The 26,690-nt window shown below is 44.3% G+C and overlaps 1 protein-coding gene and 1 non-coding gene across 13 annotated transcripts in view; one reads left to right on the top strand and one right to left on the bottom strand.

The window, feature by feature from the left end:
• Positions 1-14,774, bottom strand: part of BIRC6 (baculoviral IAP repeat containing 6) — a 267,531-nt gene extending 252,757 nt beyond the window's left edge. For 11 of the 12 annotated variants that reach the window (XR_012516772.1, XM_039475325.2, XM_074395728.1 and 8 more), the window contains exon 1: positions 14,316-14,649. Coding sequence is in view for 11 of the 12 variants with exons in the window: in XM_039475325.2 (XP_039331259.2) it covers positions 14,316-14,634 (319 nt within the window). In the remaining variant the exon portion in view is untranslated. Of the gene's footprint in view, positions 1-14,315 lie in introns of all 12 variants that reach the window. The other variant, XM_039475342.2, reaches the window with a different exon arrangement.
• Positions 14,775-26,053: 11,279 nt separating this feature from the next.
• Positions 26,054-26,194, top strand: LOC120361877 (U4 spliceosomal RNA). Its single transcript, XR_005577928.1, has one exon. It is a non-coding gene; the product is annotated as a U4 spliceosomal RNA (small nuclear RNA).
• Positions 26,195-26,690: the final 496 nt, after the last annotated feature.

The following is a 26,690-nucleotide window of genomic DNA, read 5'->3' as shown; positions in this document are numbered from 1 at the left end:
AGCAACAAAGCAAGACCCTATCTCTTAAAAAATAAAATAAAATACCAGCTAGATTTTATTTACATATAAATAAACTGACTGAAATGTATTTGAAAAGGCAGTACCACAAGAAGTTGTGGTACTGGCAAAGGACAGACACACAGTTCAATAAAACAAAATAGAATCCAGAGATATAACTATATCTAAAAATGGACTTTTTTTTTTTTTTGAGACGGAGTTTCGCTCTTGTTACCCAGGCTGGAGTGCAATGGCGCGATCTCGGCTCACCGCAACCTCCGCCTCCTGGGTTCAGGCAATTCTCCTGCCTCAGCCTCCTGAGTAGCTGGGATTATAGGCACGCGCCACCATGCCCAGCTAATTTTTTGTATTTTTAGTAGAGACGGGGTTTCACCATGTTGACCAGGTTGGTCTCGATCTCTCGACCTTGTGATCCACCCGCCTCGGCCTCCCAAAGTGCTGGGATTACAGGCTTGAGCCACCGTGCCCGGCGACATTTGTTTTTTTCAATTAGTTTTTTTAACTGCGGTAAAATACACATAAAATTTACCATTTTACCATTTAAGTTTATAGTTGAGTGGTATTAAATACATTCATGCTGCTGTTTATCCATCATCACCATCCATCCCCAGAAGACATTTCATCTTACAAAACTGAAATTCTATACCTTTGAAACACTAACTGACTTTTATCCCCTCTCCCCAAAGCCTGGCAACCACTTTGCTACTTTCTGTCTCCATGAATTTAACTAAGTATCTGGATACCTCCTCTGGATACATCTCTGATTTAACATACTCAAACTTAATGATAATTACTTTTTTGGGGGGAAAGGGGCAGCGGGGAGACAGAGTCTCACTCTGTCGCCCAGACTGGAATGGAGTGGTGCAATCTCAACTGACTGCAACTTCCATCTCCCGGGTTCAAGCAATTCTCCTACTCCAGCCTCCTGAGTAGTTGGAATTACAAGTGTGCACCACCATGCCCAGCTAATGTTCATATTTTTAGTAGAAATGGGGTTTCACCATGTTAGCCAGGCTGATCTCAAACTCCTGACCTCAACTAATCCACCCGTCCTAACCTCCCAAAGTGCTGGGATTAAAGGGGAGAGCCCACCGTGCCCTGCCTGATAATTGCTTTTATTAACAGCACTGTCCCAGTCACAGACTGTTTTTTTTAAGATAGAGTTTTGCTCTTGTTGACCAGGCTGGAGTACAATGGCACGATCTTGGCTCACTGCAACCTCCACCTCCCGAGTTCAAGTGATTCTCCAGCCTCAGCCTCTCAAATAGCTGGGATTACAGGCATGTACCACCACGCCCAGATAATTCTGTATTTTTAGGAGAGGCGGGGTTTCAATATGTTGCCCAGACTGGTCTTGAACTCCTGGCCTCAGTCAATCCTCCCGCCTAGGCCTCCCAAAGTGCTGGGATTACAGGCCATTAGCCCATTTTAAAGTTGGTATCTCAGAGAAGTGTCTCGCCAAAGGCACCCTGTTTTCATGAAGCCATCAGCAATACAACACACATACTAGAAAGGTACCTCCTGCTTGCGTCCCCACTTTTCTTACATACTACATTAAAGAAATCTATTATTTTTTAAGTTCTATATATAGTTATAGCCACCATTCCTAAGGACAGAGTACTAAATGTTTAACAATTTAAGTATAGTTACAACTAGAGATTTCCAGTTTAAAAAATATATAATACATTCACATTTACCTCTGCTGTCTCTCAAGATCCCACTGAAAAGACAGTAAAGAAATAAAGAAAGTACTGAACAAACCCAAAAAGACAAAAAGAACAAGAGAAAACCGCAACAAAATTTATTAATTTGGAGGACAAACAGAAGAGCATTAACTAACTTGTTTCCTCTGCTCCCCAAAAATCTTAAAGCTAAACCAGCAGGGAAAGAAAGTCCAAAACATTTATGTTGTATTCTTTTTCAATTACGTAGGTAAAAGAGGTCTAATAATTAAAATTGCTGGTTGGGCACAGTGGCTCCTGCCTGTAATCCCAGCACTTTGGGATATTGAGCCAGGTAGATCACCTGTGGTCAGGAGTCCCAGACCAGCCTGGCCCTGTCTCTAGTAACAACACAAAAATTAGCCAGGCGTGGTAGCACGCGCCTGTAATCCCAGCTACGTGGGAGTCTGAGGCAGGAGAATCACTTGAACCTGGGAGGCAGAGGTTGCAGTGAGCCAAGATCATATCATTGCACTCCAGCCTGGGTAACAGAGCGAGACTCCATCTCAAAAATAATTAAATTTAAATTTAAGTTAAAACTGCTTAAAAGCGCCGGGCGCGGTGGCTCAAGCCTGTAATCCAGCACTTTGGGAGGCCAAGGCGGGTGGATCAGAAGGTCGAGCGATCGAGACCAACCTGGTCAACATGGTGAAACCCCGTCTCTACTAAAAATACAAAAGATTAGCTGGGCATGGTGGCGCGTGCCTATAATCCCAGCTACTCAGGAGGCTGAGGCAGGAGAATTGCCTGAACCCAGGAGGCGGAGGTTGCGGTGAGCCGAGATCGCGCCATTGCACTCCAGCCTGGGTAACAAGAGTCAAACTCCGTCTCAAAAAAAAAAAAAAAAAAAAAAAAAAAACTGCTTAAAAGCAGTGGCTTTTTACAATATATTCTCAATTAATACTGCAACCAAGCTCCAACCATAATAGGGCTCTAATTTTTTACCTTAAACTGGGAGTTCTTGTACTTTAAAATATGGGAACCATGGCCTAGGAGGACCAAGTCCAAGATCCTAAAGCTATCTCATCACTCCTTTCCCTCAGACTTTACATGCCCTCTAAAACCAAAATGCTTGTAACAAATACAACCTGCTCCATTTCATGCCTCTACTCATGCTCATGCTGTTCCTTCTACTTGGCTAACTCCTTATCCTTCAAGTCTCAGCTGGGCTATCACTTCTTTTAGAAAGCTTTCCAAATTGAAGTGGAAGTCTGGGGAGGTGGTTCAAATTCACCTTGTTATCTACATCAGGCAGACAAACACTTGTCGAACTGAACTACATAATTTAAGACACCAAAACAAAAAGTAACATTTATTGACTGTTTATGGTGAGTCAAGCAGTCTTGCATATGTATCAGTTTATTTAATATTTACAATAACTCAGTGAGTTAGGTACTAATTATGAAGCACAGAGAGGTTAAGCCATTTGCATAAGGTCATACCTGGAACTCAAATAATCTAGCTCCAGAGCCAACATTCTATTCTCTCTTAATATCACTAAAGTCAGTCAACAGAAACACAGCCGAAGTACATGTTCATAGCCCAAAAAGAGACTCTACTAAATTAAATTTTTTTTTTTTTTTTTGAGACAGAGTTTCGCTCTTGTTACCCAGGCTAGAGTAGTGCAATGGCGCGATCTTGGCTCACCGCAACCTCTGCCTCCTGGGTTCAGGCAATTCTCCTGCCTCAGCCTCCTGAGTAGCTGGGATTACAGGCATGCGCCACCATGCCCAGCTAATTTTTTGTATTTTTAGTAGAGACGGGGTTTCACCATGTTGACCACGATGGTCTCGATCTCTCGACCTCGTGATCCACCCGCCTCGGCCTCCCAAAGTGCTGGGATTACAGGCTTGAGCCACCGCGCCCGGCCTAAATTAAATTTTTATAATGAACTCAGATGCATTCATAAGACAACTATCTTCTAGGGCTATTGAGATCCCAATTCTGTATCATGTTTATTATCTCTCAAAGAATACTTGAGAGTAGGAATGCTGCATGTACCAAAGTTAGCAAGGAATTAGAAACTGGTTTGAATCATTTACAATGTCTATCACTGGGAAATTGCACATTTTATCCAAAAAAATTCATTTCTTGAGGACTATGAAGGCACCATGACCTCTCAGAGCAGGCAGCTCTGGGCTTGAAGTTTGATCAAGAAACTCTCACATCAGGAAAGAAAAAAACAAACACCCAGTCTAAACCTCACTAAAGATGCAGTAGAGTATAAAGATATTCCTCTTATTTATGACTACTACTCAGATTTCTGAAATCAAAGTCATTATCTATCTACACACACACACACACACACACACACACACACACACTTTTTTTTTTTTTTTTACAATTTTTTTAAGATGGGGTTTCACCATGATGGCCAGGCTGGTCTTGAACTCCTGACCTCAGGTGATCCACCCACCTCAGCCTCCCAAAGTGCTAGGATTACAGGCGTGAGCCACCGCACCTAGCCCGTCATTATCTATATTACTGAGGGACTGACTCTAAAAACTAATTGAAAAAAAAAAAAGTCAGCCGGACACAGTGGGTCATGCCTGTAATCCCAGCACTTTGGGAGGCCGAGACGGGTGGATCATGAAGTCAGGAGTTCAAGACCAGCCTGACCAACATGGTGAAACCCCATCTCTACTACAAATACAAAAAATTAGTCAGGTGTGGTGACGCATGCCTGTAATCCCAGCTACTCAGGAGGCTGAGACAGGAGAATTGCTTACACCTGGGAGGCGGAGTTGAGATCACACCACTGCACCCCAACCTGGGTAACAGAGCAAGACTCCATATCAAAAAAAAAAAAAAAAAGTCAGTATCTATAAAGGGAAAAGAAAAAAAGATACAAAGAAATGTAAAACTGGAGTGTTTGCCTAAAAACACTGAGCAGGGCTGGGCACAGTGGCTCACACCTGTAATCCCAACACTTTGGGAGGCCAAGGTGGGCAGATCATGAGGTCAGGAGTTCGAGACCAGCCTGACCAACATGATGAAACCCCATCTCTACTAAAAATACCAAAAAAAATAAGCCAGGTGTAGTGGCATGCACCTGTAATCCCAGCTATTAAGGGGGCTGAGGCAGAATTGCGCCACTGCACTCCAACCTGGGCGATAAAGAGCAAGACACCGTCTCAAAGAAAAACAAAACTAATAAATAAAAACACTGAGCAGGTTTTTTTTCTTTTTCACTGCAACACAGATCTGGAATTCCCTTCAGAAACTGAAGAGATATGACTTCCTCCTACACATATACTGCCATATCCATTGATTAATACCCACACACATATACCTTCACTTACTTATGGATGTATACTACACAAACAATCTGTATACACACAGAACTAGTAATACAACTTCATTCTGACATTTAGCCACACCAGTACACTAAAAGATATTTATCCAAATACAGATTACTGTATATTTGTTACAAATATTTATATTTCCATCTACATTTGAATGTTATCTGCCTATCTTCTGTGTGTAAACATTTAGTGAACATTTTTCAAAGTAATCGTGAGGATGGTGGCAATACCAAGCAGCCAAGAGACTCAAGAGAACTAGCATTTTACTTTACATTTGTCATGCACTGTTAAGCACTTTTTTTTTTTTTGACACAGTCTCACTCTGGAGTACAATGGCGTGATCTCGGCTCACTACAACCTCCAAGGTTCAAGCAATTAAGCAATTCCCTAACCCAGCTTCCTGAGTAGCTGGGATTACAAGTGCATGCCACCATACCTGGCTAATTTTTTTTTGCATTTTTAGTAGAGACAGGGTTTCACCACGTTGGTCAGGCTGGACTGGAACTCCTGACTTCATGATCCGCCCGCCTCAGCCTCCCAAAGTGCTGGGTTTACAGGTGTGAGTGAGCCATTGCGCCCGGCCTGTTAGGCACTTTTAACGTGTTTGACCACTTAATCTTCCCCACCATCCTATTAAACATTAATCTTAATTTACAGATGAGGAAGCTGAGGTTCAGGAGGTGTAAGTAGTGAGTGCATAAATGAGCTAAAATTCAAAATTCAGGACTACATAACATAAAGTGCATGCTCTCTCCAAATAATCTCACAAAAGCTTATAAAAAAGACAAACAGTATAAAACGTACTACACTAGGGAGGGGCACTATTTCAGGAAGTAAAAGAAACCATGACCCCCAGTAATTAAGAGAACATCTTAACAATATCTTTACTCTTACAAAAAAGCGAAAACTAGATGGGTTCGGCAGGATGGTGGAAAGTGGTAAATCAGAAAAAAATAGGAAGTTCAAAGTTCAGTTTAAGTTCAAACACTGAACATAAAAAAGCTTTTTTTTTTTTTTTCTTTTTTGAGACGGAGTTTCGCTCGTTACCCAGGCTGGAGTGCAATGGCGCAATCTCGGCTCACCGCAACCTCCTCCTCCTGGGCTCAGGCAATTCTCCTGCCTCAGCTTCCTGAGTAGCTGGGATTACAGGCACGTGCCACCATGCCCAGCTAATTTTTTGCACTTTTAGTAGAGACGGGGTTTCACCATGTTGACCAGGATGGTCTCGATCTCTCGACCTCATGATCCACCCGCCTCGGCCTCCCAAAGTGCTGGGATTACAGGCTTGAGCCACCGCGCCCGGCCATAAAAAAGCTTTAAGTAAAAAAGAAAAAAGGAAGGTTGTGTTGTTTTTCTTTTGGTTTGTTTTTTGGTTTTTTGGTTTTTTTGAGACCGAGTCTTGATCTGTCGCCCAGGCTGGAGTGTAGTAGCACAATCACAGCTCACTGCAGCCTCAAACTCCTGGGTTGAAGCAGGTGTGCGCCACCATGCCCAGCAAATTTTTAAATTTTTTCTAGAGATGAGGTCTCACTGTGTTGCCTAGGCTGGGCGCCAACTACTGGGCTCAAGCAATCCTCCTGCCTCAGCCTCCCAAGATACTGGGACCCCAGGCATGAGCTAAGCACCAGGCCAAAAGCAAGGTATTTACAGGGAATTAAAGTAAGTAAGACAAACATGTTGGGGGCATTTGTCTGGTAAGTACACAGTTATAAACATTTTACATGCATTAACAAGCCTCACGATTAGTACTATTACCATCTCTATTTTGCAAATAAGGAAACTGGAACAGAAATATTAAATAATTTAGTCAAGGTTATACAGGTTTTTAAAACTTAAAATAAATCTGTGTAATGAGAATTTAAAAAAAAAAATTTTTTTTTTTTTTTTTTTTTTTTGAGACGGAGTTTCACTCTTGTTACCCAGGCTGGAGTGCAATGGCGCGATCTCGGCTCACCGCAACCTCTGCCTCCTGGGTTCAGGCAATTCTCCTGCCTCAGCCTCCTGAGTAGCTGGGATTATAGGCACGTGCCACCATGCCCAGCTAATTTTTTGTATTTTTAGTAGAGACGGGGTTTCACCAGGTTGACCAGGATGGTCTCGATCTCTCGACCTCGTGATCCACCCGCCTCGGCCTCCCAAAGTGCTGGGATTACAGGCTTGAGCCACCGCGCCCGGCTAAAAAAAAAAAATTTTAAGACACTGGGCTCGTAACCCAAGGTCTTAACCCATTTGTGTCGAGAACCAAGCTCCTTCCCTATTATGCTAAAGTACATTTTAAAAAAGGAGGTGCTACACAACTACTAAAGTGGCCAAAATACAAAACCCCCAAATGCTGGTTAGGAAGTGGAACATTCATTGCTAATGGAAATACAAAATTGTACACAGCCACTAAGTGTGTCAGTTTCTTACAAAAGTAAACATTCTTTCACATCTGATCCAGCAATCGAGCTCCTTTGTATTTACCCAAATGTCCCGAAAATTTATGTCTACACAAAAAACTGCACACAAATATTTACAGCAGGTTTATTCATAATTGCCAAAACATGGAAGCCAGCAAAATGTCCTTCAGTATTTGAATGAATAATCTGTGCTACATCCACACAATGAAATATTATTTAGCACCAAAAAGGAATGAACTATCAAACCATGAAAAGACACAGAACTGGAAATGCATATAAATAAAGAAGTCAATCTGAAAAGTCTACAAACTGTATAAATACAACTATAACACTCTGAATAAGGCAAAACTATGAAGACAGTAAAAAGATCAGTGGTTGTCAGCAGGGAGACGGGAGGGAGCAATTGGAAAAAGGAAGAGAAGGATGAACAGTCAGAGCAAGGGATTTTTAGGGTAGTGAAACTATTCTTTATGAAAGCGCAATGGTTGGTACACGTCACTACACATTATCCAAACCCACAGACTGTACAACACCAAGAGTAAACCGTAATGTAAACTACGGACTTTGGGTGATTATGATTGTTAGTGCTAAGTTCATTGATGGTACCACTCTGGTGCAGAATACTGATGGGTGGGAGGCTGTGTGAGCATGGAGACAGCAGGTATATGGGAACTATCTGTACTTTCTGCTCAGTTTGTTGTGAACCTAAAACTGCTCTAAAAAAGAAAAGTATATTATTTTTTAAAAAAGTAAAAGAATGTGTTTATTTAGCAATTAGTATATAAGGAAGTACTAATATACTCATTATTATATATGTATCAAATCAAAAATATTCAAGTTTGTACATATTAGGGCTGGGCGTGGCAGCTCACACCTGTAATCCCAAGACTTTGGGAGGCCAAGGTGGGCGGATCACTTGAGATCAGGAGTTAGTAACCAGCCTGGCCAACATGGTGAAACCCTGTCACTACTAAAAATAAATAAGGCCAGGCACAGTGGCTCAGGCCTGTAATCCCATTACTTTGAGAGGCCGAAGCAGGGGGGCCACTTGAGCCCTGGAGTTCGAGACCAGCCTGAGCAACATGGGGAAACCCTGTCTCTACTAAAAACACAAAAACTAGCTAGGTGTGGTGGCTGGTGGGCGCCTGTAATCCCAGCTACTCAGGAGGCTAGGACACGAGAATCGCTTTAACCCAGGAGGCGGAGGTATGGAGGCTACCATGAGCCAAGATCATACCACTGCACTCCAGCCTGGGCGACATAGAGTGAGGCTCCATCATAAATAAATAAATAAATAAATAAATAAATAAATAAAATTAGCCAGGTGTGATGGTGTGCACCTGTAATCCCAACTATTCGGGAGGATGAGACAGGAGGATTTCTTGAACCCAGGAAGCAGAGGTTACAGTTAGCTGAGATCGTTATCTCTGCACTCCAGCCTGGGCCACAGAGACTCTGTGAAAAAAAAAATACACACACACACACACACACACACACACACACACACGAACACAACCACACTGTATACTAGACATCCTGGGGAGGGGACATATAAACAAGTAAACAAACTAGCTCCCTACAAGGAGCTTAAAATATTATGAGGCAGACATCATATATTTACAAAAAGCTAAATAAAATGGAGTTTAAATAGTTCAAGACGGCTGAAAAAATACCACAAAAGACTAAGCTGCCAAACTAAAATGGACACTAATTGTACAATATGTGCTTAGGGCTTTTCTGGCTAAAGGGATCATGAAGTTAAGATATGCTCTAGGTCTTGAAAAATGACTAAGATTTAGCTAAATCACTGGAGTGAATTGGTGCATTCCAAGAAAGAACAAAACTACTGTAGTTAGCAAAGAGAATTAAATGGACCATTTCCCGAAACCTATGAATAAGGAGACAAGACTAGAAAGATTAGTTAAGGCCAGATCATGCAGCTCAGCGACTCAGACATTTTCACTCTTAAATACTGACAGGGAGCAAATATTTGCCTAATCTGTGTATATACTGATAGCTCTTAATCCAGGGAAAAGTGTATTTATAAGCATTTTATAACAGATACAGAAAACAATAAAGACATATACTATTGTCATAGTTAAAAATTCACTGTCTTTGCCACCCAATACATATACATACAAGTCCTGTCCCCATCCTTCAAATTCCAATCTTTGTTACAGGCAACCCATAACACTATAAACTGAACCCCAGGCATCCATAAGACATCCTACTCTATCACTTGGTAAAACTCCATATGGTTATTCCCATGCTTTATCCCCTCAGACACAGATGTCTTTCCTCTGTGGTAGAAAACAAAGTGGCCCATTGCCCATAAATGGGAAAGAGGGATTATGTTAGGACCATGATCACTACTGGCATCTTCTCTATACTCTATTTATAGGACTGTCATCCTCTATTAATCATTAAAAGCAAACTTACTAAATACCTGCAGATTCCAAGTAATGCATAAAATGTAGCATTCCCTCCTCAATCACCTGAACTGGGGCAAACAGGAACCTATACAACCTCTGATCATTATTATTAATAATAAACTTCAGGCCGGGCACGGTGGTTCAAGCCTGTAATCCCAGCACTTTGGGAGGCCAAGGCGAGTGGATCACAAAGTCAAGAGATCGAGACCATCCTGGTCAACATGGTGAAACCCCGTCTCTACTAAAAATACAAAAAATTAGCTGGGCATGGTGGCACGTGCCTGTAATCCCAGCTACTCATGAGGCTGAGGCAGGAGAATTGCCAGAACCCAGGAGGCAGAGGTTGCGGTAAGCTGAGATCGCGCCATTGCACTCCAGCCTGGGTAATAAGAGCGAAACTCTGTCTCAAAATAAATAAATAAATAAATAATAATAATAATAAACTTCAAGGTGGGCACAATGGCTCACACCTGTAATCCCAACACTTTGGGAGGCCAAGGCAGGCAGATCACCTGAGGTTGGGAGTTCGAGACCAGCCTGACCAACACGGAGAAACCCCCATCTCTACTAAAAATAAAAAATTTGCTGGATGTGGTAGTGCATGCCTGTAATCCCAGCTCTTCAGGAGGCTGAGGCTGGAGAATCGTTTCAACCCAGGAGGCGGAGGTTGCAGTGAGCCGAGATCGTGCCATTACGTTCCAGCCTGGGCAACAAGAGTAGAAACTCCATTTCAGGCCGGGCGCGGTGGCTCAAGCCTGTAATCCCAGCACTTTGGGAGGCTGAGGCGGGTGGATCACAAGGTCGATAGATCGAGACCAACCTGGTCAACATGGTGAAACCCCGTCTCTACTAAAAATACAAAAAATTAGCTGGGCGTGGTGGCGTGTGCCTATAATCCCACCTACTTGGGAGGCTGAGGCAAGAGAATTGCCTGAACCCAGGAGGCGGAGGTTGCGGTGAGCCGAGATCGCGCCATTGCACTCCAGCCTGGGTAACAAGAGCGAAACTCCGTCTCAAAAAAAAAAAAAAAGAAAAAAAAAGAAACTCCATTTCAAAATAATAATAATAAAGTGGAAACTTCATCACAAAATAATAATAATAATAATAATAAATGTCAGTCAAGGTGAGACAGCTCATACCTATAATCCCAGCACTTTGGGAGGCTGTGGGAGGATCACTTGAGGCCAGGAGTTCAAGACTAGCCTGGGCAACACAGCAAAACCTCATCTCTACAAACACAAATTTTTAAAATAGTAAGTTTCAGTTCTCATATATAAAAACGTTTCAGAATGCATACATCGTTACTTTCTTTTTTTTTTTTTTTTTTTTTTTGAGACGGAGTTTCGCTCTTGTTACCCAGGCTGGAGTGCAATGGCACGATCTCGGCTCACCACAACCTCCGCCTCCTGGGTTCAGGCAATTCTCCTGCCTCAGCCTCCTGAGTAGCTGGGATCACAGGCACGTGCCACCATGCCCAGCTAATTTTTTGTATTTTTAGTAGAGACGGGGTTTCACCATGTTGACCACGATGGTCTCGATCTCTCGACCTTGTGATCCACCCGCCTCAGCCTCCCAAAGTGCTGGGATTACAGGCTTGAGCCACCGCGCCCGGCTCACATCTTTACTTTCAAATTTTTTCTGTAATCCTTCATTCTATTCATTGTAAACTCTTCTACATACTTTTTTTTGAGATGGAATTTCACTGTCTTGTCCAGGCTGGAGTGCAGTGGCTCGATCACGGCTCACCACAACCTCCACCTCCTGGGTTCAAGCAATTCTTCTGCCTCAGGCTCCCGAGTAGCTGGGACTACATGTGTGCACCACCACGCCCGGCTAATTTTTTTATTTTTAGCAGAGACAGGGTTTCACCATATTGGTCAGGCTGGTCTCGAACTCCTGACCTCATGATCCGCTCACCTCAGCAGCCCAAAGTGTTGGGATTACAGATATGAGCCACCATGCATGGCCTCTCTTCTACACTCTCTTCTACATAGTTTAATTCACATACTCAGTCTTCATGCATGGGGACCTGCAATTGTATCCAATTCCAAACTCTTCTAATTAACAAAAGCCCCAACAAAACCTGTTATCCCAAATCAGTGCTGTTTTACTTACGTACCTACACTTTGACATTATGCACCTAAAACCCTCCTCTTTAGAAATCTACCACTTAAACGAGTATTGTCTTCCCTTCCATGTACAGGCACCTAAATATATGTCCAATTTCCCCAATCAATAAACCCTGACACATATTCTTCTTCTCCAACATGATCTCCAGACATAAAATGCACTCCATGAAACTCCTCTTTCTATCTAAAACACTTGAATACTTTTGTTAATGACTTTGTTGAGAAATCCTAGTACCTATGATACCACTTATCCCAAGTTAAAAATCATAAAAATACTCCATCTTCAAGACAGAAACATATACTAAAATGTACAGACGTGTATGAAAAGGATAAAATCAAACTAAAGATAATTTTATGAGGAAGGAGGGTTGGAGAAATGTAATCCAGGAGAGATTCAGCTGAGATTCTAATCCTATTTGTAATACTTCATTTCTTTTTTTTTTTTTTTTTTTTTTTTTTTTGAGACGGAGTTTCGCTCTTGTTACCCAGGCTGGAGTGCAATGGCGCCATCTCGGCTCACCGCAACCTCCGCCTCCTGGGCTCAGGCAATTCTCCTGCCTCAGCCTCCTGAGTAGCTGGGATTACAGGCACGCGCCACCACGCCCAGCTAGTTTTTTGTATTTTTAGTAGAGACGGGGTTTCACCATGTTGACCGGGATGGTCTTGATCTCTTGACCTCGTGATCCACCCGCCTCGGCCTCCCAAAGTGCTGGGATTACAGGCTTGAGCCACCGCGCCCGGCCAATACTTCATTTCTTAAGCTGACTTGGGGATGCATGGTGTTCACTGTAATTACTCTTCATATCTTTTCATACTTGAAATATCTTTAAATGACTTTTAAAAAAACAGCCAATACTAATGAGCATCTCCCTCTTATACACAGTGACAAGACAGTATGTTCAAGTTGCAGTAACCTTCACTAGTTCATCTGGGCCACCCCTATTATTTACCTAAACCAAGAAAAGAAAAAATTACAAACCTGCCACCCAAAACTTTCTCTTAGATATATTCCAGGTTTACATTCTAGAACTATACATAATCCAATTCTTTCACAGCTCTCACATCAACAATAATTAACATGTCTAATTTCACGTTTGCCTCCCTAAATTGCCATTTACTCTTACAAATCCCTTATTACTCACATAGTAAACTTTTCCTTGTTTGTCTAAGTTCAAATACAAGTGAATTGGCTGACCACCTAACTACTTCCACTTGGCTAAACACAGACAGTTGTATACATTATATCTCTATGTAGGAGTCCAAGTCACTCATCTACTAACTTTTCAATCTTAACCTACAACATCCAAATTAAGTCACTCATCATTTAACCACAAATGTCATCTCAGCCAAATAACTCAGCCAGAGCTATTCCAAAACCACTCCAGTCCGTCCACTGAGCATACACCTCTCGCATCTAAAAGTGCCATCCCTGGACCAATGTTTACGCTATCGAGAAGTGCTCTCCTCCAATGGTGAGACTCAGAGACACCTTCAAATCCCAATTTTCGGCTCGCTGTGGGAAAACAAATAGAGACCGCCTGAAGTTACAAACCCAAAGGAATCTATTTCATACACCGCAGGTCCTGACTTTCTCTTCACTGAGGCGTAGAAGTTGGAAGCCCCGGGCAAGGGAACCAGGTCTAGTTGTCTTTGGCGTCTGTAGAGTCCCACAGTCGTCAACCAAGCAATTCAGGCAGCTGGCCCGCCTACTTCCCTCCCCACCCCCAATCCGGCCCACCCCGCCCCCACCCTATCCCCACCCCCACCCTGGGCGCACAGCCCGCGGTCTGTCCCCGCACCTGCGGGACCTGAGAACAGAAGACTGCCGGCTCTTCTCCCACAAGAGAGGGCTTGGGTGCCGACTCGGACGCTCCCCGACTCTCGTCTCCGGCCACCAGCCTCACCGGCCGGGGTCAACCCTTCCAGCCTCCCGCTCTCATCTAACCGGCCGCAGGACCGACAGCCTTTCCAGGGCCTACCCGGGCCTGGCTTCCTCCGGTGCCAAGCTCCGAGCCTCCTCACCTCTCGCAGAGGACCAAGCCAGACCGGACGCTCCAGGCCCAAAAGGCAACTCCCCTTCCACCACTCCCTGACTCGCCGGCCTTTCCTCCCAGCTGCAGCCGCTGAAAAAACCCAAGTCCTAAGGTTCCCACTCCATCGGCTTCCGGGCCTCCCTTCACGGCCGGGCCCGAGCCCCCAGCCCTGCCCTCCCGCCACCTCGCTTCCCCCAAGTCGCGAGGCCGAGCCCCGGGCGGCTTCCTTCCCCGGCTTCTCGCCGGCCCGGCCCCGGCCCGGCGTGCCATACACTCACCACTGAGCGCCGAGGCCTGCAGTGTGGCCCCCGAGGTGCCGTCGATGACTTTGATGGTCCCGCGGCTAGTGACGGCCAGGATGGCGTTGAGCGCCGGGTGGTAGGACAGGCTGTGCAGCCCGTCGGCGTCGCAGTGCATGCAGCCGTCCCGCAGCACCAGCCACTCCGAGACCCCGGCCGCCCCCGTCCCAGCCGCCGAGGAGCAGCCGGGGCCCGAGGCCGCCGCAGCCGCCATCTTCCGGCCTGCGCTCAGCACAATCACACTGGGAAGCGGCTCAGTGACAGTCCCGGGAGGTGCAGCACCGCCGCCAGTCACCATCCGGGGCCAGGGGGCAAGCGGAGCGCGTTAGCCGGAAGTGAAGTCAGGCGCCCGCACGCACGCGGAACGTCGGCCGCCCGGCCGGAGGGGCCAAACTCAGAGGGAGGCTGACGGGAGACAGGGAGAAGCAGGGAGGGAGGCGGGGCCCGGGGCGCAGGCGGGAGGCCGGCGGGTGGAGCATGCGCGGGAGGGCTCGCGCGTGCCACGCGCCGCGGGTCTGGCCAGCTACGCGTCCGCAACGTCCCAGTTTCTTCCTGCGAGCCTGGGGAGCGGCGGCTCCTGGAGTCCGCCCCGCTCCTCGCGGGGGCAGGGGGAGGGGTTGGCCTCGGTGTATTCCGCTAGGTGGGGACCCCGGCCCTTGCGACCTGTCTGGCGCGCCCGGAGGCCCTTTGCAGCGGTTCCAGTTGCGCCCTGACCGTTCCCGGTGCGCGCGGTGCAGCTGTTCGGCCGTGGCCGGAAGCGGACCTCTGGGTCTGGGCCACCGCTCTAGTGTAAGAATAAACACTTTGAAAAGCCTCCGGTTTGGATTGGAAGGAACCAAACGACCTTCCCAAACCTGAGCCTTTTACCACACCTGCCCTCCCCATCCCCAAGGCTTTCTGTTGAACAAAAGTGCCAGATACGAGGTGCTGGAAGCGCATAGTTACGCTTAGTTTCTCTATCCACATTCCAAACAACTCGAGTTACGGGAGTTGTTAATAGGGGTGTGGATGTGTTGGAGGGCCGGAAAGGACTCGTCAATTTACTAATCACCCCACTTTGGAGAATTTTTTTTTTTACTTTTTATTTTGAAATAATTAGATTTATAGTTGGAAATATACACTGCCTCTGTGGTCTTCCTCTCCAAAAGCCATAAACCCTATCTAGCTATGAGAAAAACACTGGATAAATCCAAACTGCAGGACATTATTTTTATTAAATACCTAAACACTACTCGAAGATAGTACAGAGAGATCCAATTTACTCTTTACCCAATTTATCCCAATGATTGCATATTACATAATTTTAGTACCATTCCAAAAGGTGGGATTTGACAGTTGTATGATGTGTATATAGTTCAATGTCATTTTATCACGTAGATCTGCACGCTGTAGTCAAGATGCAGAGCTGTATGTTTTGTATGTTTTGTGATCATTACGTAATTTTGGAAAGGCCTAGTTTTCCTTAACCTAATCAAAGAGCTGTTGTAAGGATTAAGAATATGTAAAATGTGTAGAAAAACATCTGGCAAGTATGTACTAGGTGCTCAATAAAAATTATAAAAGTTGGGGCCGGGCGCGGTGGCTCAAGCCTGTAATCCCAGCACTTTGGGAGGCCGAGGCGGGTGGATCACAAGGTCAAGAGATCGAGACCATCCTGGTCAACATGGTGAAACCCCGTCTCTACTAAAAATACAAAAAAGTAGCTGGGCATGGTGGCATATGCCTGTAATCCAAGCTACTCAGGAGGCTGAGGCAGGAGAATTGCCTGAACCCAGGAGGCGGAGGTTGCGATAAGCCGAGATCGTGCCATTGCACTCCAGCCTGGGTAACAAGAGCAAAACTCCGTCTCAAAAAAAAAAAAAAAAAAAAAATTATAAAAGTTAATTGCCATCTCAAATTCATGATGTCTTCTTTCAGTAAATCTTCATGGATTACCTCAACTACATCTTAAATCATTAGCCATCAGGCTGTATCTGAAACACTTAGAGATTTGGATGGATTCCTCTCTTCTTCAGATCCCCAAGATACGCTGAAGTTCCTGGGTCTGCCAGAAAGTGACATCCCTTATTCACCTGTAAGTCTGGGAACCCTCAGGCCAGTTTTTCTAAGACTTCATTAGTTCTGTAAAATCAGTGATACCTTCTTAAAACCATCTGGCTATATCTGAAAATAAGATATTCCAGTCAAAACCTGGGTAATATAACCAGTGCCTCCAATTATGTCTTGTTACAAGGAGAACACATTTTTATAGAAATTATACAAATAACTATATTGCCATAAAAATAAGAATACTTTCCCAGTACTTTGGGAGGCAGAGGTGGGTGGATTACGAAGTCAAGAGACGAAGACCATCCTGGCCAACACGGCGAAACCCCGTCTCTACTAAAAATACAAAAATTAGCCAGGCACAGTGGTGTGCACCTGTAGTCCCAGCTACCAAGGAGGCTGAGGCCGGAGAATTGCTTGAACCAAAGAGGTGGAGGTTGCAGTGAGCCGAGATCGGGCCACTGCACTCCAGCCAGGCAACAGAGGGAGACTCTCTCAAAAAAATAAGAATACTCATAATTTCCAAATTGTGGAGGGATCAGGGTAGAAAAAGTAAATGTTTCCATTTTTGTTCACAAAAGTATGCTTTACCAAATTGCTGTAACATATAGACAGCTTAAGAAAAAAAGGTTTCCTTTAATCTGAGGAAAAAAACATTTAAAGAATTGACAATGTTTCAAACAAAAATTCCTTTATAATTATTCTCATCGGTTCATTTAGTCCCAGTAATTAATTATTGTTCTGCTTGATTGATCTTCCTTAGCAATTTCATGAATCCATCAGTTTCATCAAAGGTCTCAAAATTCTTATCCAGCCCAACAGTATGACCTTAAAGTTTTCAGAAACTTGTATTTCAGGGTGCTTGTTAGAGTGCCTGTTTTATTATCTTGAAGAACAATTTTGTACTATAGCTGACTGTAAATGCTTTTAGAAAAGAAAGTAAAATAATGACTATCTATGGGTGACAAACACTCAAAAGGCCATAATTTAAAACCTAGGCCTGGCATTACATCATGCCTGTAATGCCAGCACTTTGGGAGGCTGAGGTGGGTGGATAGCTTGAGCCCAGGAGACCAGCATAGGCAACAAGACAAGACTCTGTCTCTCCAAAAATACAAAAAATTTGAGTGATAAACGTTCAAAAGGCCATAATTTAAAACCTAGGCGTGGCATTACATCATGACTGTAATGCCAGCACTTTGGGAGGCTGAGGTGGATGGATAGCTTCAGCCCAGGAGACCAGCATAGGCAACAAGACAAGACTCTGTCTCTCCAAAAATACAAAAATTACCCAGGCGTGGTGGCACACACCTGTAGTTACAGCTGCTTGGGAGGCTGAGGTGGGAGGATCGCCTGAGTCCAGGAAAGTTGATGCTGCAGTGAACCAGGATCTAACCACTGCATTTCAGCCTGGGCAACAGAATAAAACCCTATCTGAAAAGAATCTAGAGACTTTATTATAATAGTGATGCAATTGCCAAGGAAATTTGGTTTTTCATGTGGCATACAACATTTTAACATAATAACCAAAATTATAACTGATAACATTTCTAGGAATTTCATACAATGTTTGAGACATTAACATAAATAACATACAAATAAATATAACTTAAAGATTATCATTACTTATTTGACAATGCTTCCCATATAATTTAACATATCAGATTAGGCTAATTTGGCAGGCACAGTTGCTCATGCCTGTAATCCCAGCACTTTGGGAAGCCAACATGGGAAGATTACTTGAGGCCACGAGTTCGAGACTAGCCTGGCCAACAAGTGAAACTTCGTCTCTATGAAAATATAAAAATTAGCTGGGCATGGTGGTATGTGCCTCTAATCCCAGTTATGCAAAAAGCTGAGGCACGAGACTTACTTGAACCCGGGAGATGGAGGTTGCAGTGAGCTGAGATCATACCACTGTACTCCAGCCTGGGTGACAGAGTAAGACTCAATTAAAAAAAAAAAAAAAAACTAAACTAATTTTTAATAAAACCTTATAAATATATCTATCCAATCTCAGTCAGCTTTGACTAAAAAAGATAAAATTTTCACCTTTTTACAACCGTTTTTTTCACTTCCTTCTTTACAATTTTACTTTTAAAAATTACATGCATCATTCAATTAAACAATTCATGTTTACTGTGCATTTTGCTCTTAGATTGGGTTTACAGGTTTATGTCCTTAAAAATCTATCAGAGATGGCTGGGTGCAGTGGCTCACGCCTGTAATCCCAGCACTTTGGGAGGACGAGGCAGGTGGAACACCTAAGGTCAGGAGTTCAAGACCATCCTGGCCAACATGGTGAAACCCCATCTCTGCTAAAAATACAAAAAATTAGCTGGGCGTGGTGGCGCATGCCTGTAATTCCAGCTACTGAGGAGGCTGAGGTAGGAGAATCGGTTGAATCCAGAAGGCAGAGGTTGCAGTGAGCTGAGATCACACCATTGCCCTACAGCCTGTGCAACAAGACTGAAACTCCATCTCAGAAAAAAGAAAAAAAAAGAAAAATCTATCAGAGACAACACAACCTTCTCTGACCAGCTAACCCAGGTAAAAATGTATATATGTATTGTATTTAATACTGACAATTCTGAAGACATTTCTATTTTTATTTTACCAAGAATTTTAAAACTAGCTTTTATGGCCAAGCACAGTGGCTCATGCCTATAATCCCAGCACTTTGGGAGGCCAAGGCGGGTGGATCATTTGAGGTCAGGAGTTCAAGACCAGCCTGGCCAATATGATGAAACCCTGTCTCTACTAAAAATACAAGGAAATTAGCTGGGCATGGTAGCAGGCGCCTGTAATCCCAGCTACTCAGGAGGCTGAAGCAGGAGAATCTCTTGAACCCAGGAGGCAGAGATTGCAGTAAGCTGACATCGTGCCACTGCCCTCCAGCCTGGGCAACAAGAGCAAAACTCCATCTCAAAAAAAAAACTAGCTTTTGTTTACCAAAAGTTATCCAAGATCACATGAACTTAAAAAAACCAACAGGGTCATATTCCATTTTTCTGAGAATTTTATGAATACTTTGAGTACTCATTTATCCCTAAGCCAATTCTAGTATTTTAGTTTGGTAAGCACATCAGAGGCAGAAAATATTATGTATGTATAATATACAAACATAGATATATACATGTACACATTCATAAACATACAGACAGAAACAACCAGATCTTAAGGGCTTTTCTTTTTCCTTGTCTTTAAAGATGGGGGTCTCACTATGTTGCTTAGGTTGAACTTGAACTCCTAAGCTCAAGCCATTCTCCCATATCAGCCTCCTGAATAGGTGGGACTACAGGCACACAGCACCATGTCTAGCTGGCTTTTCATTTTAAAAATTTAATCAAAAGGCGGTAAAACAGAGTAATACAAACTCACTAGTTTTTTTAGACGGAGTTTACTGTCTAAAAATATCTACTATTTTTTTTTTTTTAGACAGAGTTTCACTCTTGTTGCCCAGGCTAGAGTGCAATGATGTGATCTCAGCTCACCGCAATCTCTACCTCCCAGGTTCAAGTGATTCCCGTCCCTTAGCCTACAAGTAGCTGGGATTATAGGCATGCACCACTAATTTTGTATTTTTAGTAGAGTCGAGGTTTCACCATATTGGTCAAGGTGGTTTTGAACTCCTGACCTCAATTGATCTGCCTGTCTGGGCCTCCCAACATGCTGGGATTACAGGCATAAGCTACCATGCCTGGCTAGAAAAATTAAATATCTCTACTTTAATTTTTTTCCAAATTGAATTTTTGTTTAAAATCGGACAAGTTGGCCGGGCACGGTGGCTCAAGCCTGTAATCCCAGCACTTTGGGAGGCCGAGGCGGGTGGATCACAAGGTCAAGAGATCGAGACCATCCTGGTCAACATGGTGAAACCCCGTCTCTACTAAAAATACAAAAAATTAGCTGGGCATGGTGGTGCGTGCCTGTAATCCCAGCTACTCAGGAGGCTGAGGCAGGAGAATTGCCTGAACCCAGGAGGCGGAGGTTGCGGTGAGCCGAGATCGCGCCATTGCACTCCAGCCTGGGTAACAAGAGCGAAACTCTGTCTCAAAAAAAAAAAAAAAAAAAAAAATCGGACAAGTTGGCCATCATAATGGCTGATACTTGTGATCCCAGCACTTTGGAAGGCCCAGGCAGGCAGATCAACTGAGGTCAGGAGTTCAAGACAAGCCTGGCCAACAAAGTGAAACCCTGTCTCTACTAAAAATAGAAAAAATTAGCCAGGCATGGTGGCAGGCACCTATAATCCCAGCTACCAGGGAGGCTGAGACTGGAAAAATCACTTGAACCCGAGAGGCAGAGGTTGCAGTGAGCCAAAATGGTGCCATTGCACTCCAGCCTGGGTGACAGAGTGAGACTCCACCTCAGGAAAAAAAAAAAAGAAAAGAAAGAAAAAGACCAGGCACGGTGGCTCACGCCTATAATCCCAGCACTTTGGGAGGCTGAGGTGGGCAGATCATAAGGTCAAGAGATCAAGGCCATCCTAGCCAGCATGGTGAAACCCCGTCTCTACCAAAGTACAAAATTAGCTGGCTGTGGTGGCACCCGCCTGTAGTCCCAGCTACTCAAGAGGCTGAGGCAGGAGAATTGCTTGAACCCAGGAGGTGGAGGTTACAGTGAGCCAAGATCACGCCACTGCACTCCAGCCTGGGGCCTGGCGACAGAGCAAGACTCTGTCTCAAAAAAATAAATAAATAAAAAGAAAATGGGACAAGTTCAGTTTATGTACTTATTAAGGACTAAAGCTTTTTAGCAATATTTATCAAAAATTATTTTCACAAGGCCAGGCGCGGTGGCTCAAGCCTGTAATCCCAGCACTTTGGGAGGCCGAGGCGAGTGGATCACAAAGTCAAGAGATCGAGACCATCCTGGTCAACATGGTGAAACCCCGTCTCTACTAAAAATACAAAAAATTAGCTGGGCATGGTGGCACGTGCCTGTAATCCCAGCTACTCAGGAGGTTGAGGCAGGAGAAGTGCCTGAACCCAGGAGGCGGAGGTTGCAGTGAGCCATTGCACTCCAGCCTGGGTAACAAGAGCGAAACTCCCTGTCAAAAAAAAAAAAAAAATTATTTTTACAGGTTTTCTTATTTGCCCAGTTTCAAAACAGTTTCATTTTTTTCTCTTTTCAGCCTCAAGTGATTGATTTGGAGGGGCCTCTCAGTCCCTTCAGAGCCCCCAGTGGAGGGTAGGGGGCCTAAAGATCAAGTGAGTGAGGAGCTGGAGTGGGAAGGGAATGGATGTGGCAGTGGTGGACAAAGTTAGCAAAGGATATAGTCAGTAGGGGTTGAGAAGATGGGTTTCAGATGACAGAATTTCCCATGGGAGAAGCGGATCCAACTGAGAGAATACAGAGGCTTCACAGAGAGCCAGAAAGAACTTCCAGCCCAGAAGGTACCTTTCAAAAGAAGCCTGGGACTCTATCATAGTTTCAGAAAGTATACTCTTTCCACCCACACCCCTTTATTTTAGGAGACAGAGTCTGGCTGTGTCACCCAGGCGAGAGTCAGTGGCACGATCTTAGCTCACTGCAGCCTCAAAATCCTGGGCTTAAGCGATCTTCCTGCCTCAGCCTCCTAAGTAGGCTGGAATTACAGGTGCGAGCCGCCAAGCCCAGCCAGAGTATACTGATACCTTAAGAATCAATATCTGTTCTTACCAGCTTTGGCAAACATTTGTCTTGAGCAATGGTTCAGGAATCTGATTCACCAAGGAGCAATGTGTGTATGTGTTGGGGGTAGGGGTCAGTAGATGGAAAATTACGAAGAGGAAACCTCAGGGGTAAGTGAGACTCTGGCTAAATCAGGCAAACAGGATTCTTGCTGTTTGACTGGCCACAGTGATCAGACAGGCCACAGTGATCAGACATTACCTGGGAGATGGTGGAGGATGTGGAGCCTGATCAGATATGGAGGAAGAGGGGTTTTTGCTAAACTAACTTAGCACAATTTTCTGATAAAACTGGACTTTACAAGGAAGTATGCAGATAGACCTTGCAAAAGATTCAGAAATCTGACTAAAGTTTGGCCAAAGAATCCTTGTCATAGTAAACTATGGATGGAGCCGGGCGCGGTGGCTCAAGCCTGTAATCCCAGCACTTTGGGAGGCTGAGGCGGGTGGATCACGAGGTCAAGAGATCGAGACCATCCTGGTCAACATGGTGAAACCCCGTCTCTACTAAAAATACAAAAAAAAAATTAGCTGGGCATGGTGGCGCGTGCCTGTAATCCCAGCTACTCAGGAGGCTGAGGCAGGAGAATTGCCTGAACCCGGGAGGCAGAGGTTGCAGTGAGCCGAGATCGTGCCATTGCACTCCAGCCTGGGTAACAAGAGCAAAACTCCATCTCAAAAAAAAAAAAGTAAACTATGGATGAATATCTGATTTTAATAACTACAGCATCATTGATCACCTCTATGAACTTAGGCTAGTCATACATTTTGAGAATATTTCACCAAGTGTCAAATGGAAATGATAAAATTTCTTGCCCTAGTCATTTAGGTTTGTTCTAAGTACTTCTGAAAGTACATGTAAAGGGTTAAAAATTGAGGCTGGGCAAAGTGGCTCATGCCTGTAATCTAAGCATGTTGGGAGACCGAGGCAGACAGATTGCCTGAGGTCAGGAGTTCCAGACCCCAGTCTGGCCAACATGGTGAAACCTTGTCTCTACTAAAAATACAAAAAAAAAATTAGCTAGGCATAGTGGTGTGCACTTACCCAGATACTTGGAAGGCTGAGGCAGGGGCATTGCTTGAACCAGGGAGGAGTTAGGGGTTGCAGTGAGCTGAGATCTTGCCACTGCACTCTACCCTGGGTGACAAAGTGAGACTCTGTCTCAAAAAGAAAAAAACTGAAACATAGGGCCAGCCATGGTGGCTCATGCCTGTAATCGCAGCACTTTGGGAGGTTGAGGTGGGCGGGTTACTTGAGGTCAGGAGTTCAAGACCAGCCTGGCCAAAATAGTGAAATGCTGTCTCTACTGAAAATACAAAAAAATTAGCCAGGAAGCCAGGAATGGTGGCAGGTGCCTGTAAATCCCAGCTACTAGGGAGGCTGAGACAGGAGAATCGCTTGAACCCAGAAGATGGAGGTTGAAATGAGCCAAGATTACGGCACTGCACCAGAGCCTTGGCAACAGAGCTGGACTCCATCTCAAATAAATAAATACTGAAACACAGAGAGGTTAAATGGCTTGTCTGTGGTCTCACAGTTTGTGGGGCTGCCTGGATTTTGAACTCCAGCAGTTTGATTCCAGATCTTATACTCCTAACTTAACCCTCTTGTTCAAAACTTCAGTGCCTTAAGGTGAAGGACTGCAGATAATCAAATCTAAATATAAGTGGGGTGTCCTTCTAAAACATTTTTTTTTTTTTAAGATGGAGTTTCACTCTTGTTACCCAGGCTGGAGTGCAATGGCACAATCTCAGCTCACCACAACCTCCGCCTCCTGGGTTCAAGCAATTCTCCTGCCTCAGCCTCCTGAGTAGCTGGGATTACAGGCACGCGCCACCATGCCCAGCTAATTTTTTGTATTTTTAGTAGAGACGGGGTTTCACCATGTTGACCAGGATGGTCTCGATCTCTTGACCTTGTGATCCGCCCGCCTCGGCCTCCCAAATGCTGGGATTACAGGCGTTAGCCACCGCGCCCGGCCTAAAGTTCTAATGATTTATAACAGAAAGATTGATATCTTTGGGAATTCCTTCTCTCTGGCTTGATATTGACAGCCAGTACATGTATCATTAAAATTCACTAAGGACAAAGCCACAATGAGATACTGCCTCATACCCATTAGAATGGCTACTATTGGAAAACAAAAACAAAAACAAAAATAAAAACAGAAAATAGTAATGTGGGCCAGACGCGATGGCTCATGCCTGTAATCCTAGCACTTTGGGAGGCCAAGGCGGGCGGTTCCCTTGAGGTGAGGAGTTTGAGACCAGCCTGGCCAACATGGTGAAACTCTGTCTCTACAAAAATACAAAAATATACCTGGCATGATGGTGGGTGTCTGTAGTCCCAGCTACTCGGGAGGCTGAGGCAGGAGAATCGCTTGAACCCAGGAGGCAGAGGTTGCAGTGAGCTGAGATTGCATCACTGCACTCCAGCCTGGGTGACAGAACGAGACTCTGTCTCAAAAAAAAAGAAAAAGAAACTAGTGGCTGGGCGTGGTGGCTCAAGCCTGTAATCCCAGCACTTTGGGAGGCTGAGGCGGGTGGATCACGAGGTCAAGAGATCGAGACCATCCTGGTCAACATGGTGAAACCCCGTCTCTACTAAAAAAGAAAAATACAAAAAATTAGCTGGGCATGGTGGCGCGTGCCTGTAATCCCAGCTACTCAGGAGGCTGAGGCAGGAGAATTGCCTGAACCCAGGAGGCAGAGGTTGCGGTGAGCTGAGATCACGTTATTGCACTCCAGCCTGGGTAACAAGAGTGAAATTCCGTCTCCAAAAAAAAAAAAAAAAAAAAAAAAGGGCCAGGTGCGGTGGCTCAAGCCTGTAATCCCAGCACTTTGGGAGGCCGAGGCGGGTGGATCACGAGGTCAAGAGATCGAGACCATCTTGGTCAACATGGTGAAACCCCGTCTCTACTAAAAATACAAAAATTAGCTGGGCATGGTGGCGCGTGCCTGTAATCCCAGCTACTCGGGAGGCTGAGGCAGGAGAATTGCCTGAACTCAGGAGGCGGAGGTTGTCGTGAGCCGAGATCGAGCCATTGCACTCCAGCCTGGGTAACAAGAGTGAAACTCCGTCTCAAAAAAAAAAAAAAGAAAAAGAAAAAAAGAAAGAAAGAAAAGAAAAAAAACTAGTAATGTGGAAAATTGGAACTCTTGTGCACTATTGGAGGCAATGTAAAGTGGTATAGCCACTATGGAAAACAGCAAAAAGAACTGTTAAGTTCTTCCAAAAGCTAAAAATAGAATTACTGTATGATCTAATGATTTCATCTCTGAATATATATTTTAAAAATGAGCAGGACAGTGGCTATGGAAGTCGAAATCCACTAAGGAGTGTGTAACAACTCATCTGCCAAAAAAAAAAAAAAAAAAGAAAAGAAAAGAAAAGAAACTTCAGGAGATATCTGTATACCAATGTTCATGGGTCAGGAGATTGAGACCATCCTGGCCAACAGGGGGAAACCCCATCTCTTAAAAAAAAAAAAAAAAAAAAAGACAATGCAGAATGTAGTAAGGGTGGGGGAAAATGGGGAATTGTTTAATAGGTATAAGAGTTTTGGTTTTACAAAATGAAAAGAGTTCTGTGGATAGATGATGGTGAGGATAGCCAAACAATGTGAATGTACTTAATGCCATTGAACCACGCACTTAGAAATGGTTCAGATGGTACCTCTACACACCACTAAGAATGGCTAAAGTCCAAAAACCTGACAATTCCAAACACTGTAAAGGATGTAGAACAGTAAGAACTCTCATTCATTCCTGGTAAGAATGCAAAATGGTAAGACTACTTTGGAAGACAGTTTGGCAGTATTTTACAAAGCTAAACATAGTCTTATGAAATGATTCAGCAATCACACTCCTAGGTATTTTCTCAATTGAGTTGAAAACTTATGTCCACACAGAACCTGCACATGAATATTTATAGCACCTTTATTCATAATTGTCCCAAACTGGAAGACTAAGATGCCCTTTAATAGATGAATGGATAGCTTTGTGCAGTGGCAATATTGTAGCCAATGAGGTTTATCCGAGGCATGATTATTGCTAATTGAAAACTTTTCCCAATACTCCGCCATGATGACTTGAAATGTAGTTGGCATTGGCAATTTTTGACAATCTCTATGGAGACTGAATTATGTTTTTTAAAAATAGGTGAATGAATAAACAAACTGTGGTATATCCAATGGAAGTGTCAGTGATTAAAAATAAATGGGGGTGGGGCACAGTGGCTCATGACTGTAATCCCAGCACTTTGAGAGGCCAAAGCAGGCAGATGGCCTGAGCCCAGGAGTTTGAGACCAGCCTGAGCAACATGGTGAAACCCCATCTCCACAAAATAATACAAAAATTAGCAAGGTGTGGGTATGCACATCTGTAGTCCCAGCTACCTGGGAGGCTGAGGAAGGAGGATCACTGAGCCTGGGAGGTCAAGGCTACAGTGAACTATGATCATGCCACTGCACTCTAGACTGGGTGACATAGTGAGACCGTGCCTCAAAAATAAAATTCCCAGGACTTTGGGAAACCGAGGCAGACAGGTCATCTGAGGTCATGAGTTCAAGACCAGACTGGCCAACATGATGAAACCTTATCTCTACTAAAAATACAAAAAAAATAGCTGGGT

Source organism: Saimiri boliviensis, chromosome 1 (assembly GCF_048565385.1).
Source record: "Saimiri boliviensis isolate mSaiBol1 chromosome 1, mSaiBol1.pri, whole genome shotgun sequence".
Lineage (NCBI taxonomy): Eukaryota > Metazoa > Chordata > Mammalia > Primates > Cebidae > Saimiri > Saimiri boliviensis.
Note: the sequence above shows the minus strand (reverse complement) of the source record. Positions and strands in the feature narration are given on the sequence as shown.